At 36.2% G+C, this 20798-nt stretch overlaps 2 protein-coding genes across 2 annotated transcripts; one reads left to right on the top strand and one right to left on the bottom strand.

Annotated features, from left to right (window-relative positions):
• Positions 1-32: 32 nt before the first annotated feature.
• On the bottom strand, positions 33-9473 carry LOC135694079 (glycosaminoglycan xylosylkinase). The gene is made up of 8 exons (XM_089111213.1): positions 8598-9473; positions 7971-8057; positions 7183-7292; positions 6759-6930; positions 2631-2740; positions 2205-2286; positions 936-995; positions 33-567 (listed from the first exon to the last, which is right to left on the bottom strand). The coding sequence occupies exons 1-8, from the start codon at positions 9158-9160 to the stop codon at positions 336-338; spliced, it is 1416 nt and encodes a 471-aa protein (XP_088967339.1). The 5' UTR covers positions 9161-9473; the 3' UTR covers positions 33-335.
• Positions 9474-9527: 54 nt separating this feature from the next.
• LOC135694080 (mediator of RNA polymerase II transcription subunit 27) lies at positions 9528-20798 on the top strand. Its single transcript, XM_065212751.2, has 8 exons — positions 9528-9813; positions 11365-11515; positions 12399-12502; positions 13580-13667; positions 16494-16601; positions 17709-17747; positions 18360-18437; positions 20245-20798. The coding sequence occupies exons 1-8, from the start codon at positions 9602-9604 to the stop codon at positions 20392-20394; spliced, it is 930 nt and encodes a 309-aa protein (XP_065068823.2). The 5' UTR covers positions 9528-9601; the 3' UTR covers positions 20395-20798.

Genomic DNA, 20798 nt, shown 5'->3' with positions numbered 1-20798 from the left:
TAGCAATATAATTTATAAATTTTTTCTTTTAAAACACATCGATTATTGTTTACTTTAAAATACTTAGCAGCATTATTTATGTGTGTACAAAACCTACGTATGCAAAATTCACTTATCAAAGACGTTTGGTAGATCGGTAATGCTATTTTGGAAGACTTCATTGCTAGGTTTGTGCCACTGGGGTAGTAGGTGTTGTTTTTTTATAACTTTTGCAACCTCAGCCACCATCTGTTTGCAAAAATGTTCTCTGAAGGGTGGAAATAATGACCATTTCATGGTTGAACCAAAGTGATTTGGTTTTGTAAATCTGCTTGAAGCCTTATTCTTCGCTGTATTTAGAGACCATCATCAATAACCACTTTCGTTTTCCCGTGTTTATCAATGCACTTTTCAATATTTTTCATTGCAGTCTTAAGCCTTCTGTCTAAAGCTTGTAAATGTGATTCTGTCAGAACTGGAGAGATTGGGTCTGACAAAAGTGATTGGCGTAGTTGAAAGCTAAGACGTTCTGACTCTGGTTCCTCCATTGGAATTTTCGACAGTCTGTCGTATGTACTCTTTCTTATCCTACAAGAAAAAAGTGTTTGGTAGGCAGATACTTAAATTGATACAGAGAAAAAAAATCACATTTCGATTGGAGCCACCTACAATATTTATTGGAAGATTGGTTATCTTGCATGCAAATGTTCATTTTAAGTTTATTTTCTTAAGGAATATCGGCCTAGTCTTAAATCTCATGTTGCCGGTATGCAATGTTTAGCTCTCTTGAGTTTTGCAAAATTCTGCAAATCTCCGTACATCTAGAATGCAGCAAGGTGAACACAAGCCGATGCCCATGCCCTCAGTGTTTATTTTGTAGAGTAGCAAATTTGATTACAAAAAAACTATCTGGATATTACAAAATATTACAAAAATCAATATAAAAAAGAATTTACCTGCAGCACTGTGTAAGTGGAGATAATATCGACAAATCGTCAATGGCAGGATTCCCGAAGCTAAGGATAGATGTGAGAAGCTCATTAAAAAAATAATATAACCATTCAATTAAGCAACAGACAACAGGTAAAACGTTTATTAGAAGTTCATGAAGAGACAGCATTGTGGGGGGGGGGAGCGGAGAGATGTTAGCCGTAAGCAAGGGGGCTTTCTGAATTATTGGGAGACTTTTATTTTGCTGCCTATTTTGAACATAGCTTCGGTAGAGCGTAGACGTGAATGAAACTCCATATCGTTGATTTTATCTTTAAATATATACAAAACGTGACTATAAACAACTATAACGTAAACGTAACTTGTTAGCCCATCATAAGTTTGTAGCGTGACTTTATCGTAACTTCACTACTTCAAACAACTTGACCTTACAATATAGGGCGTGAATATATAACGTAAGAAGACTGGGACGAGTAGGAATCTCCCATGATGGCTTGGGCTGCGAAATATATTGACTTCACAACACTGCCACTCCTGACTATGTAGCTTGAGATAAAAAGGAGGTAGGAACTATGCAAAACATTTAGAAACAATCCGCTCTAAATGCACGATGGTTTGAAATAAAAATCTGAAAACAAAATGGACTTATATCTCGCCCCGTCATACGAGTCATATCGGGGTAAATAAAAATTATTTATATTTGATCATTTTCGTTGTTTTGCATTTCTACTTTTCTAGCGTCTGACGTTTTGTCTAAGAGTATTTGCGATTAAAGAAGAAAGCAAATCGGTAGAAGAAGGGGTTAAATGATGTGGCTTGGGTCTATAAACTTTCAAGATAATTTTGTTAAATCGTTTGCTACCAATGTCATTTAATTCATTTTTGATGATAATTAAATAAAATTTAACCAGAGTTGAATCTACGAGGGGCGTCTGTCCATTAATTGATTCGCAGTAAATTGATATTTGCTTGCTATTCGTTTTGGTCTATTGGGACCTGCTCTTTCAAGTTCTACTTGTACCCCTTCTACAAGAATATGCGAAATGCTGTGGAGTCTTTTGTCATAGGATAATAGGATAAGATGTGTGGCTTCATAGCATTTCTGTCCCCTTGGTTGAACGGCTCGACATTGCGTGGGTCTCACTTTGCTTGGTGAAGCCTTATTACAAGAGTGCTTATTACTTCGACGTTTGCTAGACCCATTGTTAAACAGCTGTTTATAATAAATCAAAGCACATTGAAAAGAAGACATAATGTAAATGTTACATAAGAACCTTTTAGCATTGTCAAGATGAAGGAGCATTCCACGAGGTCCACCTTTCTTAAATGTCTCGTAATGATGCCTGTCACCATTTCCTGAAAAACGTGCAATTCTTTTATTCCAGTTGAGGCAAATCATATTTATTAAAGTAATGGAATAGAGTGTATTTTCATTTTTCGTGACAAATATAACAGGTATGCGAGGAAATAAACAGGAGACTTATATTGCATGACAAGCATATTAGAAGCCATGAAATGGCAGTTACTCTACCGAAAGAGTTGATTGGCAACAAGCACTATTTGTCTCTTAGATTTTTGTTTTGACTTGGCGTAAAGCTGTAAATAATCAAAACTTTGGTCGGTCCGTAAGCCTATTATAAACCTATGATAAAATTTTTAAACAATTCCTCATCAATCAAGAGATGAAAACAACATCTCACCAATTAAAAAGTCAAAAATTGATGTGTCAATTATGTCAAGCATCCTTGGACCTTCGTTGTAGGGTGAAACGGACACCACATCGCTGCAATAATTTGGATCCAATTCCCATCTAAAATAAGAAACAGCCAACTGAAAATTAGGATATAAATAACTGGTAAGTTATAGTAAAACAAATTGGCTAGACCCCTTTTTAAGAGCCATCAGCTGGAGGAGGGCACAGGGGCGGATTCAGAGTGGTGCTTGGGGTGCTCGAGCACCATTTACGGCAAACCCTTTCTAAGGGACATCTGTTCTTCACAAAAGGGACAATAGCCTAATATCTTAATCAATGATATTTCATCGCGGCTAGAGGGACGATCCCCCTCTAGCTATTATATTAAAAAGGCTCTAGTCTAGTAAGGATAAAAAAGGCCTATTGGCTAGGTAGAAAGAAGAAGTCTGGTACGTACAAAGGAGCTCAGATCAAAAGCAAGAGAAAAACAGGGTCGTTTATCAAAATATATACGGAAGTCAGTGAAAATTACTTTTTTGCTCTGTCATGGAGTGATCGATGTCGTATATATAAAAGGGTGGTTCTAAAACGCAACTCCTAGCTTTATGATTAATGGGATAATGGGATACAGCCTGAAACTTTGTTGTGGAAGATGGCATATATTGTTCTATTTCCTAAAAAAGACTGCAGACAGAACATGCAAAAGTTATCAGCCCATTCTCTGCTGCCTAGTTTTTCTGCTGCTACCAAGGGAAAGTTTTTTGAAAATGGCTTTGAAAAAAAGCAAACATTTTAGAACATACTAACTAAAAGCTTTTTCATCTGAGACTCTTCAGATCATAAAACGTCAGAATAAGGGTCCGAAATAACACGATGAAAAATATATACCCAGTTGTGGGTCGAAAAAGGTCAATTAGAAAAACGCAAGCACAAGACCGGAATAGTTGACCAATCAGTGCCGCGTGCTTAAAGAAAAATTACTATTGGAGTCCAAGAGAGAAAACGAACTCTTTCTGGCTAAACAATGGCGGTTTTTTCATTTGTATGTAGATCGATTCCAAAACTGCTAGATGGAAGGACGACCGGGCCCTGTCAATTATCCGAAACATGTCGTCATTATAGAGTTTAGCACAGGGGTCGGCAACCTTTATAAAACAGGGGGCCAAATTTGATTTTTGAAATGCATACGAGGGCCGCAACTCAAACGACAGTATAATTTTAATATATACCAATTCTACCTAACCACTAATCTAATCAATAAAAATGTATTTATCGGAAAATGTACTGTAACGTGGAAGCTGTACGTAAATACAAACATAGATGTAAAGTACATGTTCACTGTTCAGTGCATTACAAGAAGCTAATGGGCAACTTGGTGCTGCACGTCCTTGGCCAACTTCTCAATATTTGGCAGAATTGTTGATGTTGGCAGCCGCAAGTTGCCTTCAAGGTGCTGATCAGTCATGCGAGATCGCAGTCGACTCTTCGCATGCTTCATCTTTGAGAAGAGACTTTCGCAAAGGAGAGAAGTACTTCCAAACATGCAACACATCTTCTTGGCATGCTGCACCAGACCTTGATATGAACCATCATACACCATGGAGTTATCAACCACTCCATATAAAACGGAATTATCTGAGTTTCCTTGTATTTCTGTTTCAATTCACTGGTACCCTGCAGCTCAATCAACTCCAATTGAAGATGGAAAGTGAACCAAGTTCCATTGATTCAGCTGAGTTTTCCAAAGATGTAGCATAAGCAGGAACATGACATGTTCATACATGACATTCACAAAATGACAGTGGCCTTGAAGCTTCTTCTTCAGCTTGTTCGAGTGACTAGTAATATTAACGAGGAATGCTAATCTAGGCAAGAATCTAAGATCACTGAATCAATATCGAGCTGACACTCGTGCATTGGGCCACATTATTTACAGGTTAACAGGGGCCTTCCGGGCCACACAAAAGTACCTTGCGGGCCGCATGTGGCCCGCGGGCCGCGGGTTGCCGACCCCTGGTTTAGCACAATCTGGGTTGTCTAAAAGATGTTGACTGATGGCAGAATCACTTGTTTTAACAGTGTTTCTAGACTTACAAGATCGAGGAGGCTGTTCTCTTTGGGGGGGGGGGCAGTTTTGTTTCTTATGTTGGAAGGAACATGCTGTTTTATCCTATCCGCCAATCTTTGGGTTGTGCGTCCTACGTAGCCAGAGTTACACTGGCACGTAAATTCATAAATAACGGAACTTTTTTGGTTGGTAGGAACGCAATCCTTTTGAATGGATGGAAGGGCTCTCCTAGTGCTGTAAACAATACGAGAATTGACAGCAAATAAACATTTTGTTATGGCTTGCCTAATCCGACTCTCGAATCGCACCATGTTACCAATCCATGGTTGTTTCAAATAAACTGGGCACTTTTGCAGACCAGACTTTTGAACAGCCGGAAAACTTGCGATCTTCTCCTTAGTATAAGATAAAATGACGTCTTCTGGATAGCCGTTACCCAGAAAGATAGTTTCAAGTTTTTTCCAGTTTAGATTTCGAGCAGATCATAAGTGCCCTATGTGCTAAAGTTTTGACAAGGTTGACTTTGCGTTGTTTTGGGTAAAATGAATTCCAGTGTATGTGCTGACCGGTAAAAGAAGGCTTGCGATATAAAATTTATTTAGTGTAGTGTATAACTCTATGTGTTAAAATTATAAACATCCTGCAAATCTAGCTTTCACCCTGGTGATTCAACTATAAACCAGCTGTTACCTATAACCCATTAGACATATCATTATCATATAAGACATACCATATTTGTGACAGTGTTCTTAGTTTGGAAGATGTGTTACTGTTGTGTATGACATGATGGTGTGGTCCAAAAGCTCAGAACGTATAAATCACCAGTGACATACTGTCCTTAATGCTAAGCTTCTTACAAAGCTGTATGCAGATTGTTGCCTTGAATGGTTCATATTCAAAGAAAGGAATAGTTACTGGCGGTTTATATCAATGATCTTGCTGAAATGTTACTTGTGAAATTTAGCTATTTTTAGATGACACACCCCTGTTTGCCATTGTTCGTGAGAAGGCTAAAGCTTGTCTTAATTTAAAAAGTGTTTGAAAAGATTAGATTATGAGCATGACAGTGGAACTGCTGTTTAATAATGAGAAGACCGAAGAGGAAACCCCAACAACCATCCCTAAAACTAGGCAACAATAAGTAGCAAGGAATAATGTATATGTCACCTAGTGTAATTCTTGACTCTAAACTAAACTACTAGTCACATTTGAAGCAATAAACGAAGTTAGGCATGTAATATGTGTGATAAAATATTTGTCTACACCTATAACATTTCTACAGACTTTGTGCTAGACCAAGACCAAGTTTACAGACCTTGTGCTAGGATTTTTCTACATTATAGAAACATGTCTACTATAAAAATGATCCCAGTGGGAGTCTTAAAAAATGTGTCATTTGTTCAACACAAGGCTAAGCCAACAGCCTGAATACCTTTATGCTGATGACATTCAATCATATCAATTTCCTTTGCAACATGTCAAAAATCATCATTAATATGAGTATGCTAGAAGCAGGACAGTTTGTTTCTCAAATACCTATTTGAAAATTTTCTAGTTGAATGGAATAATTTGACAGAGGACATTTGAAATTCTAAACGAATGCGTGAAGTAAGTTGTTGTTTGAAAATATTTAATATCAGGCTTTTGTTAACATTGCTAGTCTAGGTTGTAAGCTGAACTTGAACTTATAATATAGGTGTTGAGGAAGAGGAAAACGTCATCCTGAAATGCCCATTTTATAATCCAATGTATAACAACCTCTTTGATAAACTCTCTGAAATTTCTTGATTGTACAACTTGAACTCTAAGGATCTTTGTAAACTTCTTCTTTGTGATGCTTCCAAGTACAATCACATTTTCTATTTAGCATTTTTTGCTTATATCCACGCCTTTAAGTTACACCACTGGTTTGAATCATTCAAGATTTCTTCTCAGGCATGCCAATAGAAAAATTACTTTGTTTATAGTCACATTCTACTCACATTTCAAATAAAAAATTATAGTTTTTGTCACTATAACCAGAGTAAATTTGATATGATAATAAATTTTTCAAAAAATTATCTGTACCTTGCTTTTCTATTATTGTATGTCCTTTGCCATGGGTGCCTTGACTTAGCTAGATGCCAACCATCAGGTAACCATATCGTAACTGAACCTTCCATTATTTTTCCTTTTGCACAAGCTGCTTCTGACTTTTTACAATAATAGCACACTCCATAAAAACAATCATCACCATCCTCTGTAATTTCAAGTAAAGATTAATTTATATTTCAAATAGGTTTAATTTCTTTTTTATGTTCAAGACATTAGAATTCCTCTCTATTGGCTATGATTGGCTATGGTGTTGCTGAACTCTCTTTACAAACACATCTTTACAACCACGATATACATGCATGTAAATATCTTATAACTTGTCTGATTTTTAACTGACTTTACTTAAGCTGAAATTCTTGTTTTAAAATTCAAAGATTGCAAGCATTTGCCTTTATACCATTTTTGAAAAACGTTTTCAGAAGTGCTTCTTCTCCAACTGGCTTAACTTCCTTCTCTAAATCAAGTTTACGTCCAACTACTGGTGGAGCACGAAAGAACTCCAAAATCCTGAAAATGAAAACAAAAATGAATTAATACCATCAACAATGCTAGTGACCTTGAGCTACTTTTAAGTTGTTTGTCCTAATATTTTGTGTCCAGCAATGCAAAAAACTTCTTCCAAAATCATTCAGTAAACCATTATTCTCAGTTGCAACTTATAAAGTCTTCCCTAAACACCAAAGTCAACAGTTACCAGTCATGTTTTGTAACCCTCTAAAACATATTTTCAAAACAAGTTCCCTGATCCACATTAACAAGTTTCTTTAAACTTTTGCTTAAGAGGATGACAAAATTTAGCTTTTGTCTCGGCAATATCTTCCCTTACATTAGATACTTTTGATTGCTTTCATAATGCTAACAAACAAAGTGTTATTGATAGCTGAACCAGAGTTTAGGGGAAATCAAATTAAAATAGAGAAGCCTAGGTAAGAGATAAAACTTGCAGAGGTTATGTACATGGATTGAAAGCATCAAGAGAAAAATAAATTATCTTTTTAAGGATGTATTCCTGGTTTTATTCATTCTACAGTCTACAGGGTCTACAGAATTTGTCCTTACTTCTTGGAATAGAAGCCATGTCAATTCTAGATAGGAGGTAAAAAGAGAAACATATGCAACAGTCAAGAATTCGAGACAAAAAGCATGACATTTTTGCATGAATTAGGAATATTGTTTCATACACACCTATCTAAATGGAATGCTGCAATTTCTGCATTGTGTCGATCAAAACCATCATAAATTTTTCCAGTGATAATAAAGTCCCTTGGGTATCTAGAACAGGAATGAAGATTAAAACTTTTGCATGAAAATATCTAAACATTGGTTATTAACATGGAAAGTAGAGTGCTCCTTTTCCAATGGATATGACTTATGTTTGAAATGAAATATGTTGATTTTGTATATATACATGCATAATACTAGTACTCAGGGTACATTCTTGGTTCTGAATGGTGAAAAAGAAGGTATCTCTTCAAACACCTTTTAGTTGTGAAAATTATTTTTGTATTTCATAACAAATTAAATCTCAATGAAAAAAAGTCAAAACTGACAACATGCATTTTTAAATGACACATTTAAATTGACAAAATACTGCAACAGTTTGAAAAAGGGTAAACAATTAAAATCATGGATATAAGAAATCATAATGATAAAATATCAGCCGACAAAATTACAATTTAAAAGATTTAAAATGCTTTAGTCATAGTCATAAGCAGCCTTATTAAGATTTTACCAGTGTACTATCAGTGCTAACAAATTTATAATCTGTTATCAATGTTGGAAACAATTCAGGAACTTGAAATGGTTTATTACCTCATTGGCTTGAAAACGACCTTCTGCTGAGTTGTGCCATCTAACAAGAGTGAAACTTTTAACTGAGTTCCTTTTCGTAATGTCTTGGCTTCTAGAATTTGTCTTGTAGCAAGCCCTTGAAGAATTCTTTTGACAGCGGCTTTATTTTGTGAACTTGTTAGGTGCCTTTCTGTCACCATCGTCCACCAAACATCCCATGGATCCATACCATCTATGACGTTTGTTTCTTTTTCTCTTATAGCTTTATCTTCAGCATTGATTTTTTCTTTTATGTATTTTGCATTCTTCTTAAAACTTTCTTTAGCATTATCACTATTATCAACCAAATTGTTGCCATGATATTCTTCAAACGGTGTTTCCCTTTTCTTCAGCAAATGAGCATTAGCGAGATCAGACGTCTTATCTTTCTGATCTATCGGCTCTAGTTTGTCAAGAATATCATATTCTTGTTCGCCATTGGCCGTGTACTGTCGATTTTTAGACAATTTCATTCTCAGCATCATCAAAACACACACACTTACCAACACAGTTAGCAGAACTCGCTCTTTGAGCTTCATATTCATGAGATAATTTTTGATTAAACAAGCATTTGATGCGATTTTTTCCAAACAATTTAATACGAATAACCCCGTCTCATATTTATAATATTGTGAAACATTATCCTTATGGCCATACTGAAATGAATCTTGTCCAGGTGGGCCTCTCTCAGCATATAAAAGGAGCCAGTCTCTGATTATCTGTGTAATAAAGAATTTCCCGATTGCTAAAGTACGCTGAAAGCTCCTTCACTCAAATGGCAGAGTTTTTGATAATTGAAATGTGATGTTCTATTTCCATTCCTGATGGTGGCAGAAATTTAAATTCGCCACGTTTGGACTTATTTACAAGTTATGCAGAAAGAGGCTAGGACCTCTATGATTAAGAGGCTAGAAAAAAGGCCTCATAATTGTTTTGCAAGGGTTGAACAACATAGTGAGAAAAGTTTCAAAAACTGTATCGCTGAAATGTCAGCACAGAGTATCTCAACGGGGCCAAAATCTTCGTCAAATATAACTAAATTTTCGGCTGAAGTAACTACAGCCCTGAAAGCCACCCAAGATCTTCAAGACAGCGTGCATAAACTTCTGGAAACTTTTACCACATGGAGAAGTCAAGAGTCTGAATCTTGTCTTGCGGGGGTTAGAGATACGATAAAAGACATTCAGACCTCCCAAAAGTAAGAAGAGCAACTTTATGTTAAATTTTGTCCTTGTATGGCTTCATGTGGCATTGAAACTTTCTGTCTGTATGACATCGCTTCAAAATTTATGCAGGCAGGCTCTCAAAACAAAAAATATGCACGGCTATAATTTTAAAACACCGCTTGAAAATGAACAGCTTACGTTTAAAACTGAACAAGCTTGCTTTTTCAAAGACATTTTTGTATTTTGTAAATAGTTTTATACTTATCAAGCAAAAGGCTTTGAATGATTATTCTACTTTTGGGCTTTTTGCTTGAAAATCTAGTTTTTGTGCATTGTATTACTAGAGCAATGCTGGTAGTGTTTTCTCAAGGTTAGGGATCCCCAGGATGCAGATAATATTAACTTTCTCTGAAGTACCAACAAAATAGTTTCTAACCATTAATGATTAGAGGCCAGGCAAAAAATAAAGATACAACAGCTTCTCGTCCAGGTTTTTAGTAAGCAGCCATTATTTAGAGGGAAACCACGCATGAAGAACATCTGTTAAGTTCAATGATAAACAAGCAAAAATATGATCACCTGCTTCCACTTACAACAACAAAAGCAAGAAATTAAAGACCTCATCGGCTTGGGGATTGTCTATTTGAAAGTCATTTAATGCCATTTTTGGGCCATGGATTTCCCAGTGTGATAGTGTAGGCCTACTTGTTTTATGAATAATCTGTCAATGTTGTCTTTTAACCAATATACACAAAGTTTTTACAATCCTCTTTATCAAATCAAATCTTATGCAAAGATCTTCAATTTCATAAAGCTTCAATTGTACATTTTAGAATTATCAAATTCAAAACAATGAAATCTACAACCAACACAGCTCCTCCTAACATAATTTGCACAAGCTGCATATACAAGCATTTTCATCCTTTAGTTTTATTTGTTGTTCTAATTCAGATAAGGTATTGGAGTCTTTGATTGCTGTAGGTAATGTAGACCACAAGATTGATCTTCTGTACAGGCCTTTCTCTAACCAAAATAAAGGTGCTCCATTTAAAGCTTCTAAGAAAATAAGACGTTCTATTTCACATCCCTCAAAATAACCTTGGGAACATCCTTGGGAGTTGTGCAAAATCTTGCAAAAATTAAGCAAAAGTAGAAATTGGCTCCTTTTTGGTATTGATAATGGGGATTGAGCTCCTATAGCACCACATCCCTTGCCTTGGGTGTGATATTGTGTGGTATTTATCGGTATGTACATATCATGTGAACAGATCTCAGGTCATATCTACACACATATATTTTCCAAAAGTTTGCATTTTCTACTTAATGAAATCAACTGCAACGTTTTGCATGCGAGCAGAAATGGATATTTTAAGATGTGCTTCAGGCCTTTGCACACATTCCAGCACCTTTTAAGGCAAGGCCAGATCCAAATTAAGTCATCAAGTTTGCATTCAAGTTTGTTATTTAAAGATTATGGCTTGCTTGCATTGTCTCAAATGGCTTCATTGTTTGATCTTGGTACCACTTCCTAATCAAGACTTTATTGTGAAATATTTCAGCTTCTTAATTCTGATTTATTCTAGCAAGTTGGAAAAGACTGTTGCAACTTTCACAAAACTTCCAGAAACTCAACCTGTTGCACTTGGGAATTGTGGTTTGATTTCGCTCCATCCAAATGAAGACAAATCTTCAATCTACAGGGATCTTGTTCAAGCGTATTCTTGGGTATCCAAGGTTTGCATCTATTTTCATAACCTCGTCTCTCAGTTTCTAACTTATTCAGTCCATAAAAAACTTAACATCACCCTGATTGGCTAGGAATACGAAAGCATAGTTTTAAAATTCATTTATTTTTTGCTTACTCATCCAAACGATTTGAATGAAGAGCAAAGACTTCAAAACATATAAAGTGTTCCATTTCATCTCCATCTAATTTCCATCTAATCATAAAATATTTAATCTGTGAAGATCTAGTGCCATAGGGGCTTCATAACATTGAAATCATGAATTTCTGTGTCCTTGAGTTAGGAGCAGAGAGTTCTTTTTTCATATATGGTTCCAGTTTATGGCAGTATGATCACTTAATAATGTAGATGTGTCTCTGCTTAAATAGATGAATCAAATTTGGAAATTACTGCCCTAGACAATGTTTTGTTCTGAAAAACCATGTTCTACCTTTCTAACAACGACTTTTTGATCATCCAAAATTTTTCCTTCTACTTTTAGTTTTTCAATGATACTTGTGTTTGAAAAAGGCTTGTTACATCATTCAGAAACTTGTATATCTTATTTGACAATAATGAAAAAGATTTTAAGGAAAATATCTGGGTAGTTGAACTTTTGAAATTTCAAAAAAACTTCCATTCAATAGAATTGCACTTTTTTATTTAATTGGTCAGCAGTTGGTTAGGATTTAAAAACTTCAGAAACTGTTTCTTTTTGTATTTGTTGATTCTACGCTCTATGTTTTCACATCAATGGAAAAGGAAATTAGGGTTCTGTTTAGAGAAATTTCATTCCTTCTATAGGGTCAATGTATTTTTCTGGCCCAATTTAAACAATAATATTTTAATGAATTTTTGCAAGCTGATTGCTGATAAAGTGGATTTTTTGTTAGCTTAATGCTGATGCAAATCAAGCACTGAAAAAATTAAAAAGAAAATACCCAGAGCCAGAGATATTTCCATTTCCTACAAGCAAAAGGCCCAAGGATTCTTCTGGGTATGTATTTTTAGATTCTAGGTTTTTTCCAAGTGTTATAAGGTAGAAGAGAATTATGTGGAAACTTTATGTGGTTCTGTTTTCCTTTTGTTTGTTTTCTTTCATTACCCTAACCATATAGTTTGTTTAATGTTTTGTTCCAGGCTACCAAACAAAAACCGTTAGCAAATAAGAGTAAGATGGTCCTTAAAATATTTCTACCATTGTCAATCATAAGACTGAAGGTGGTGTTTTATAATCGTTTGGACCATTTATTTTGGGCTGCCAGTGCCAAAAATTGCAAAGACGGCCATAGATAAAACCCCAACTGTTTTTGAGGGGGTTGAGAACAAAAATCAATTGCCTTCTTCAGCCGACAAGCAACACCTTCTTAATGCAAAAAGTCGCAAGCCATAGAGCCATTAACTAATGCACAAAGACAAGAAATAGAATGTTAACATGCATGAAAAACCTGAAAAATACCTAGATATTGGTTGGGTGGGCAGGGTCACAAAGGAAAAACCTTGCTCTCCATAGCCCAACTTCAGATTGTCTTGTAGCGTTCGAGAATGAAACTATGCCAACATAAAGTTAATATACCCACCGCCAATGTGCACTTGCACGCTTGTTGCTTTGGCCGTATAAAAGACACAATGTAATGCTTACTCAAGCACTGCTACAATAAATACAATGTGCAATCTGTGCCAAAAACAAAGCCCAAGGGGTACTGAAAATGCGTACCCTGTAACATATTAAACATGATTAAATTTCATTTAATTAAGCTATTCGTTTTAAGACCCATTTGTTCTAAGGTATCAAGCAATTTAATTTTTAGCTTTATTAGATATGAGAAGGTTTCCTGATGCTCATCATCCAGCTTAGATAATTTATTGTCTGTTTTTATTGATATTTGGTTGAAGAATTATGAAATAGAACCATGATATAAAGATTTGTTGTCACCAATAAAATGTATTATTTCTTAATGACACAAGACAATTGGATAAGATCCATTGAAACCAAGCTATGATTCATTGACTCTCTTAAGCTTCATTTATTTGCTCTTTTACTCAGGCTACCTCAATTTATTTTCTTTTCTAGGTTGCTGCAAGGTATTTGTCAGACTTTACAATCACAATGTCCAGATTTATTGATAAATATTCCTGACCAAAAAGTTGCATGTTTGAAGGTAATTTCAAATCGCCCTTTTTTATTCTGCTTTTATAGTACTGTCTATGTTATTGCTGTTGCAAATCCTTCTTCAGTGGCTTTATTATTTGAGCAAGGCTTACATATCTCAATTCCGTTTCAGTACAATTAAAACATTTGTCCATGAAAATAAATGCATATGTTCTTTTTACAATAAATGAATTTGCCTTATGCAATCCTTGAAATTGCTTCATGTTAGTCTGATTTAGTGTTCTTCCCTTATTGTAACAACTAACATTAAATAAATTATACATACAATACAATACAATACAATACAGTACAGTACAGTACAGTACAGTACAGTACAGTACAGTACAGTACAGTACAGTACAGTACAGTACAGTACAGTACAGTACAGTACAGTACAGTACAGTACAGTACAGTACAGTACAGTACAGTACAGTACAGTACAGTACAGTACAGTACAGTACAGTACAGTACAGTACAGTACAGTACAGTACAGTACAGTACAGTACAGTACAGTACAGTACAGTACAGTACAGTACAGTACAGTACAGTACAGTACAGTACAGTACAGTACAGTACAGTACAGTACAGTACAGTACAGTACAGTACAGTACAGTACAGTACAGTACAGTACAGTACAGTACAGTACAGTACAGTACAGTACAGTACAGTACAGTACAGTACAGTACAGTACAGTACAGTACAGTACAGTACAGTACAGTACAGTACAGTACAGTACAGTACAGTACAGTACAGTACAGTACAGTACAGTACAGTACAGTACAGTACAGTACAGTACAGTACAGTACAGTACAGTACAGTACAGTACAGTACAGTACAGTACAGTACAGTACAGTACAGTACAGTACAGTACAGTACAGTACAGTACAGTACAGTACAGTACAGTACAGTACAGTACAGTACAGTACAGTACAGTACAGTACAGTACAGTACAGTACAGTACAGTACAGTACAGTACAGTACAGTACAGTACAGTACAGTACAGTACAGTACAGTACAGTACAGTACAGTACAGTACAGTACAGTACAGTACAGTACAGTACAGTACAGTACAGTACAGTACAGTACAGTACAGTACAGTACAGTACAGTACAGTACAGTACAGTACAGTACAGTACAGTACAGTACAGTACAGTACAGTACAGTACAGTACAGTACAGTACAGTACAGTACAGTACAGTACAGTACAGTACAGTACAGTACAGTACAGTACAGTACAGTACAGTACAGTACAGTACAGTACAGTACAGTACAGTACAGTACAGTACAGTACAGTACACAGTACAGTACAGTACAGTACAGTACAGTACAGTACAGTACAGTACAGTACAGTACAGTACAGTACACAGTACAGTACAGTACAGTACAGTACAATATAATATGATGACATTTGATACAATGTTGTTTCACTATTATGTATTCCACTGTTGAATTCACTTTTGGATCAATAAAATATCCTCCACAAAGTACAATTGTAAAAAGATGCAGAAAATATGTTACTGTAGTTTTGCAGTTATGAAATTATTGCAAAACAACCAAAATATGATACCTATTAATTTTTAGATACAAGCATTAAGAAAAGCCACAAAGCTTCCATATAACATTCAATTACAGGGCTTTGTACTAGATATAAGTCTAATAGCTATAAGGATGCGAATCATGTAGTCTAAGGCCAACAGTCTATAAAGAGTTAGTATAAAATTAATATATGGTGCAATATTAAAAAATGTAAAAAACCTAATCCAGCAATAAATATTTTACATTATCTACAGTCACATTTTACAGGATGTGCTCCTAATTCTTTTTGATTTATTATTTTAAAAAGTTGCTAATGATTGAGACTCTCTTATTCTGTGAGCTAGTGTTTTGCTACATTATTTGACCAGAATATCTCACAGTTTCTATACCATGAGAAGTTGTCCTGGCTTTTGGAATGCCAAAAAGTTATTTTAATTTCGCAAATCATTATGTATATTTCTTGCTTCGAGAATCTCCTTCATGAAACTAGGGTTCAGGTTATGTTTGGTTTTTCATATTTCTATCATCGAGTATTGTAGATTGCGATGCTGAATAGATACTGCATTATCCTATGTCAGCGATATACCATAGTCAGCATGACTGTCTTTATAAACAATTCTGTTTGCTTTTTTTGGATTTTATTCACTTTAGCATTCAGGGAACTGTAATGGGAACATCCGAATTAGGGGGCAGTAGCTAAACTGAACTTTTATGAAGCTGTTCATTAGGAGAGGCAGTTTATCAGAAATGTCCCAAATCAGAAATTTTTTTCTATTATCCCCCCTAGAACTTTTTCTTCAGAGCTTTCTGAAACAATGGCCTCTCCGACTTTGGTCAAAATATGATCTCGGTTTGTCCCAAAAGTTAGAATATGACACTTCCCTTTATTCAATTTCACGAATTTTCTAGAAAACCACTTTGATAAAGCGAGAGCATCAGTTTCTAGCCGTTTTTAAAACTTTATCCAATTGACATACAGCGGCGAAAATCGAAACATCGTAAGCAAAGGTACAAACTGCACTATCAGTTAACATGAAAAATAAATCAAGAATGTGTAAATTGAATAGAAAAGGCCAAAGGACTGATCCTTGTGGTACATCTGCAAAGGTTTCTCGCCAAGTGCCGAACGTACCATTTAATTTGACCCTTTGTTTTCTACCGGACAGGTAATTATAAATCATGTTTGAACCATTTTGGTTGCGATATAAGCCTACTGAATAATTTTATGTGTTTATATGGCTCTGACGAAGGCTAGTGGCTTTAATAGTCGTCACATTGTTATTGGAAAATACTTTTTTAGATTGTCATCAAAGGGGTCTTGTCAGCATTTATTCTGTTTTCTGGAGGCAGCCTTGATAGAGTCATTGTTCGTAGTGACACCGAGGACAGGCGAAAAGATGAATGCTTGGTATGTGCTGTATTGATATGGTATTATTTTATAGTTATTTACTTTCAATAGTTCGGTGCTCGCACCTTTTAGCTGTTTTATGCTTGCTCGCTCAATAATGTTCCTCAATCATTTCCACTTAAAAATTTAAACATGGTTCTGTACTTTTTCTCACTTTGGCATGAGGTGATACAATAGCGGGAATTCATTTTAAGGTGGGGAGGGGAAGATTCCACAAAAACAACAAATTTGCCGAAAAATGACAAAAGTTACCGAAAAAAGCGCTAAAAACTGTGTTTTAACCGACAATTTGGCAAAAGCTAGGGACTCTCGCCCCAAAACGCCGCAATTTTCACCACCGAGTTGATATTGGTCAGCCTGGTATCTGTTTCTTTCCTCCGCTCCGATATTACACGTTTGCTTACTAAAACATGGTTCATATCGTACTTCAATCAAATTGCTACCTAAACTGCAAATTAGAGGCCAATGACACGAGAAAAGTCTACTCGGATCGAGTTTCATCCCCGGTTGAGATTGGTTTATAACTGTTGGCTTTCGTTGAAAGAAAATTTTCCAGCCAGGACGGGTTTTAGCTCTGTTGATTTTCAGTCCCACACCTCTTTGCTACTTTTTGTTTTATCAATTTTAATACCTTCAATTGCAATCCTTTTTTTGGTGTGTGAGCAGCAAGTAGTGCCGGAGAAGCAAGTCTTTTTGTTAGTAATTTTCATTTCAAGGTGGTTTCCATGATCCGCGACCCAAAACTGATTCATTAACTGCTTGTAAATACCAAAAGCATGCTGGTCGATATGTTGGTTCCAGGGATAATACAAAATATAGTCAACGATATACCCAATTTTCTTACACGCAATGCCAATTGGGTCTCAAGCTCAATTTTTGAATTTCATGATAAACGCCTTCTCTGTTAAATGCCTCCTTCTAAAAAATATTCTTTCCGAACCACCAATATTTTTAAAACTCTCCCAGCTTCTATTAGAGAAAACAAGGTAATTTTGCACTAGGTGTTGTTTTCGTTATTTTCCATTAGGCAGTAAGTTGTCCCAAACAATGCTTAATAGGAAAAAGTTTTTTCAATTGACTATGAAGTTTAAAATCTTTTCTCTTCAGGATCTCTGGACGCCATCAGCATTTCTGACATTCCAAAAGGTCTGTTCAAATCTGACAGTATCATAAGGGGTTTAGTACCGTTTGAAATTTCTTTCATTTTGTTCTTTTTTGGTATTCAAACTCAAGTCTTACTATGACTGAGTTTAGCGAAAAATGTTAACAGGATCAGCTATTGACAATTTTCTTCTATACAATTTATAAAATCATATTCACATTCTTATTCTTCGAATATTCAATTCTGAAAGTCTAAGGGCCACTAAATATTTGCTGATGGGCCAGATTTGGCCCACAGGCTGTAGGCGACCCATCCCTACTCTACACAAATTAATGTTTTCTCCTTCTTCCGTTTTATCCGCGAGAGAGACTTGTGGCAAGTCCATTCATGGCTCGACGATGCGGTGTAGAATTTAGCAACACCACTGGTGTTTGCACTCTTTGAATATGTATTGATTGTAAAATTTAAACGCCTTAATTGGATCTGTTTATTTCTCCTATGCTTTTTCTTTATCATTAATTTTTCAGATTACACCAATTCTTCTCAGTTTAGGGACAATTTGAAGCCGTCTCTTTGTTGGTTGAAAACTTAAACTTAAACTAAAAATTTTTCTCGGGTATGGCGACTTTGTTCACATGTAGTACATCTGCTCGTAGGTTACAGAAGTAAGTCAAGCCGCGCTACTCAGCTTCTATTCCCCTACGGAGTACCAAAGATCCGCTTGGCATTTGGTTGTAAGTTTCTTTGCCTTGATAAAAGTTATATGCTTTTTGTGCTTGGTGTATAGGGTAATGGTCTTTTGGTCGAGAGCAATTCCGTCCTACCCTTACATAACTATTACTATGACTCTAGATCCTGTGGTTGAATCTTAAGTCCCCTTGGAGCGGCGTTACCTTCCTGCCACAATGCGCAAACCATCTGTGCATGATGCGGGGACCCTCATCACCATGCTAACCGACCACATGCCTATACTCTCGATGTTCGAGTGTGTGTGTGTGTGTGTGTGTGTGTGTGTGTGTGTGTGCTGTAACTTGGACTATATACTCTTTGTGAACTTTGTGCAATACATATTTCATTTTTTCACATTCCTAACCTTTCAATGGCAATAACACTGTTATGGCTTGAATCTTTTTTCTTTGTCTAACACGGAAATCGATCTCAGGAAAGTGTTGCTAAGCCTTTTCAACAGCTAATATTCAATATCAAGAAAGGTTTAGCATATTGAAGCATTTAACTTTATAATTTTGTCGGGACATTACAGTTTTGGTGGCTAGTGCATCTGCAAACCATGTGTTTTGCTTTGTGTTGAACTTATAGACACTGGAATCGGTCCTACGAGTGACCTTGTGTAGAATCTCCCTGATAATTGAAATATTTTATGTCAACTTTGTCTGTATTTGCATTCCTTCATACTCTCTTGACATCTATCAATACTTTAAATCTGCATTGCTAACCAAACAGAACTCTTTCAGGTGTCAAAAATCTTTTAGGCTACTTCATATCGGTCCAAACACACCATTTTGAGTGACCTGTAGTTAGAAGAAGCAACGTATCTAGCTGCAGCCTATCGTGTCTTGGCAAGTGGCCTTTCTTTGCATCATACGCGCTGGTGACCTACAGTTGCTGGGTGGGGTGGTTACAAAATAAAGGCCAATCCCCATTGGGCGAATTTTACACTTTTTCGCCGGCGAAAGGTTATGAGCATGCGTATTTGAATTTTTTGTTTCCTGTGCTGTGTGCTACGTTCGCCTTGAGAGTTCAAACTATTTGAACTTTTTTCTCTGTCGCCGGCGAATTTGTGGCTGAGTCCCAAAGTAGCTTTGTCTTGGATGAAGAAATAATATCATTTCTGGTCGCAAGCGGAAAAATCACATGAACAACGATTCACAATCGACATCATTTCAACCTCATACTGAAGTCCTCTCAAAATTTAAATCGCAAAATTTAGAAGCTGCTCCTGTACAGCAACACCTTCCATTTGCTTTTTGGTTTCTTTGTTTCTTATGCTTCAACAAATAAAGCATAATCGGAATATTTGTACTTTTGTCCGACATCTTAAAATTCTGCTTTCCATTTGGCACGCCAAGCTAGTACGTCACGATGTTTTCGCTTTTCGTCAGCGCAAAAGCGAGAAAATTTCGCCCATTGGAGATTGACCTTTAGTGCACGCAGAGAAACTATCACAATTACAACATCTGTTTTGTGGGAGAGGGAGGGTAGTGGTAGGGAGAGGGAGAGGTAGGGAGAGGGAGAGGGAGAGGGAGAGGGAGGGGAGTGGTAGGGAGAGGGAGAGGTAGGGAGAGGGAGAGGTAGGGAGAGGGAGAGGTAGGGAGAGGGAGAGGGAGAGGGAGAGGTAGGGAGAGGGAGAGGGAAAGGTAGGGGAAAAGGAGGGGAGAGGGAGTGGATGAAACGTAACTAGCTTGGTCTTTGTGAGTGTCGCAGCATCTTTTTCCAGAAATGTCGCCTTTTTACTGTTCATTACTCTTTTATTTTATCAGATAATGTTGTTATAGTCACGTGCAGTCTGTTGTTTTTTTGCAGCAATGGCTTTCATCTTACAAGACGCTCTTCTCAGATAAATGCGACCAGTGCAATAGGCACCTGAAAGTGGAAACTGCGGAGGGATATTTGATGCCACCATGTTGGAGAGACTTTCTAACTTATAAATCTTATCACACAACATGCAGGTGACAACATTATGAAGGTCTTGATGAAGAACTTCATTCTTCAGTAGTTTTAACAAGTATCCGATATAGCCGCATTCCATTTCTCCTTTTTGACGAATTTCAATCTTCTAGTAAAACGAGGAGACTATCTGAACCAATATTTGTATTGAAATTTTTAAGATAATATGAGATAATAGAATACACCAATTCAATGATCTCAAAAAACATTAAATTTCTTCGTATCGAATGTTTGCCTTTAGGTTCTGATTAAGGACAAGAATTTTGGTGCAATGCAAGTTGTCATGACCTTGATGCTTGTGATGTTGATTTTATGACAATGGAAAATAAAATTTATAAGGCAAACTTGAAGTTTTGTATTGGTGTCAAGATTGTTGGAAATGAATTAAAGAATTGAATAGATTGAAAAAA

Source organism: Rhopilema esculentum, chromosome 11 (genome assembly GCF_057945365.1).
Source record: "Rhopilema esculentum isolate cy_ngs chromosome 11, ASM5794536v1, whole genome shotgun sequence".
Taxonomy (NCBI): domain Eukaryota; kingdom Metazoa; phylum Cnidaria; class Scyphozoa; order Rhizostomeae; family Rhizostomatidae; genus Rhopilema; species Rhopilema esculentum.
The sequence above is the reverse complement of the archived record's forward strand: the minus strand, read 5'-3'. Positions and strand labels throughout refer to the sequence as shown.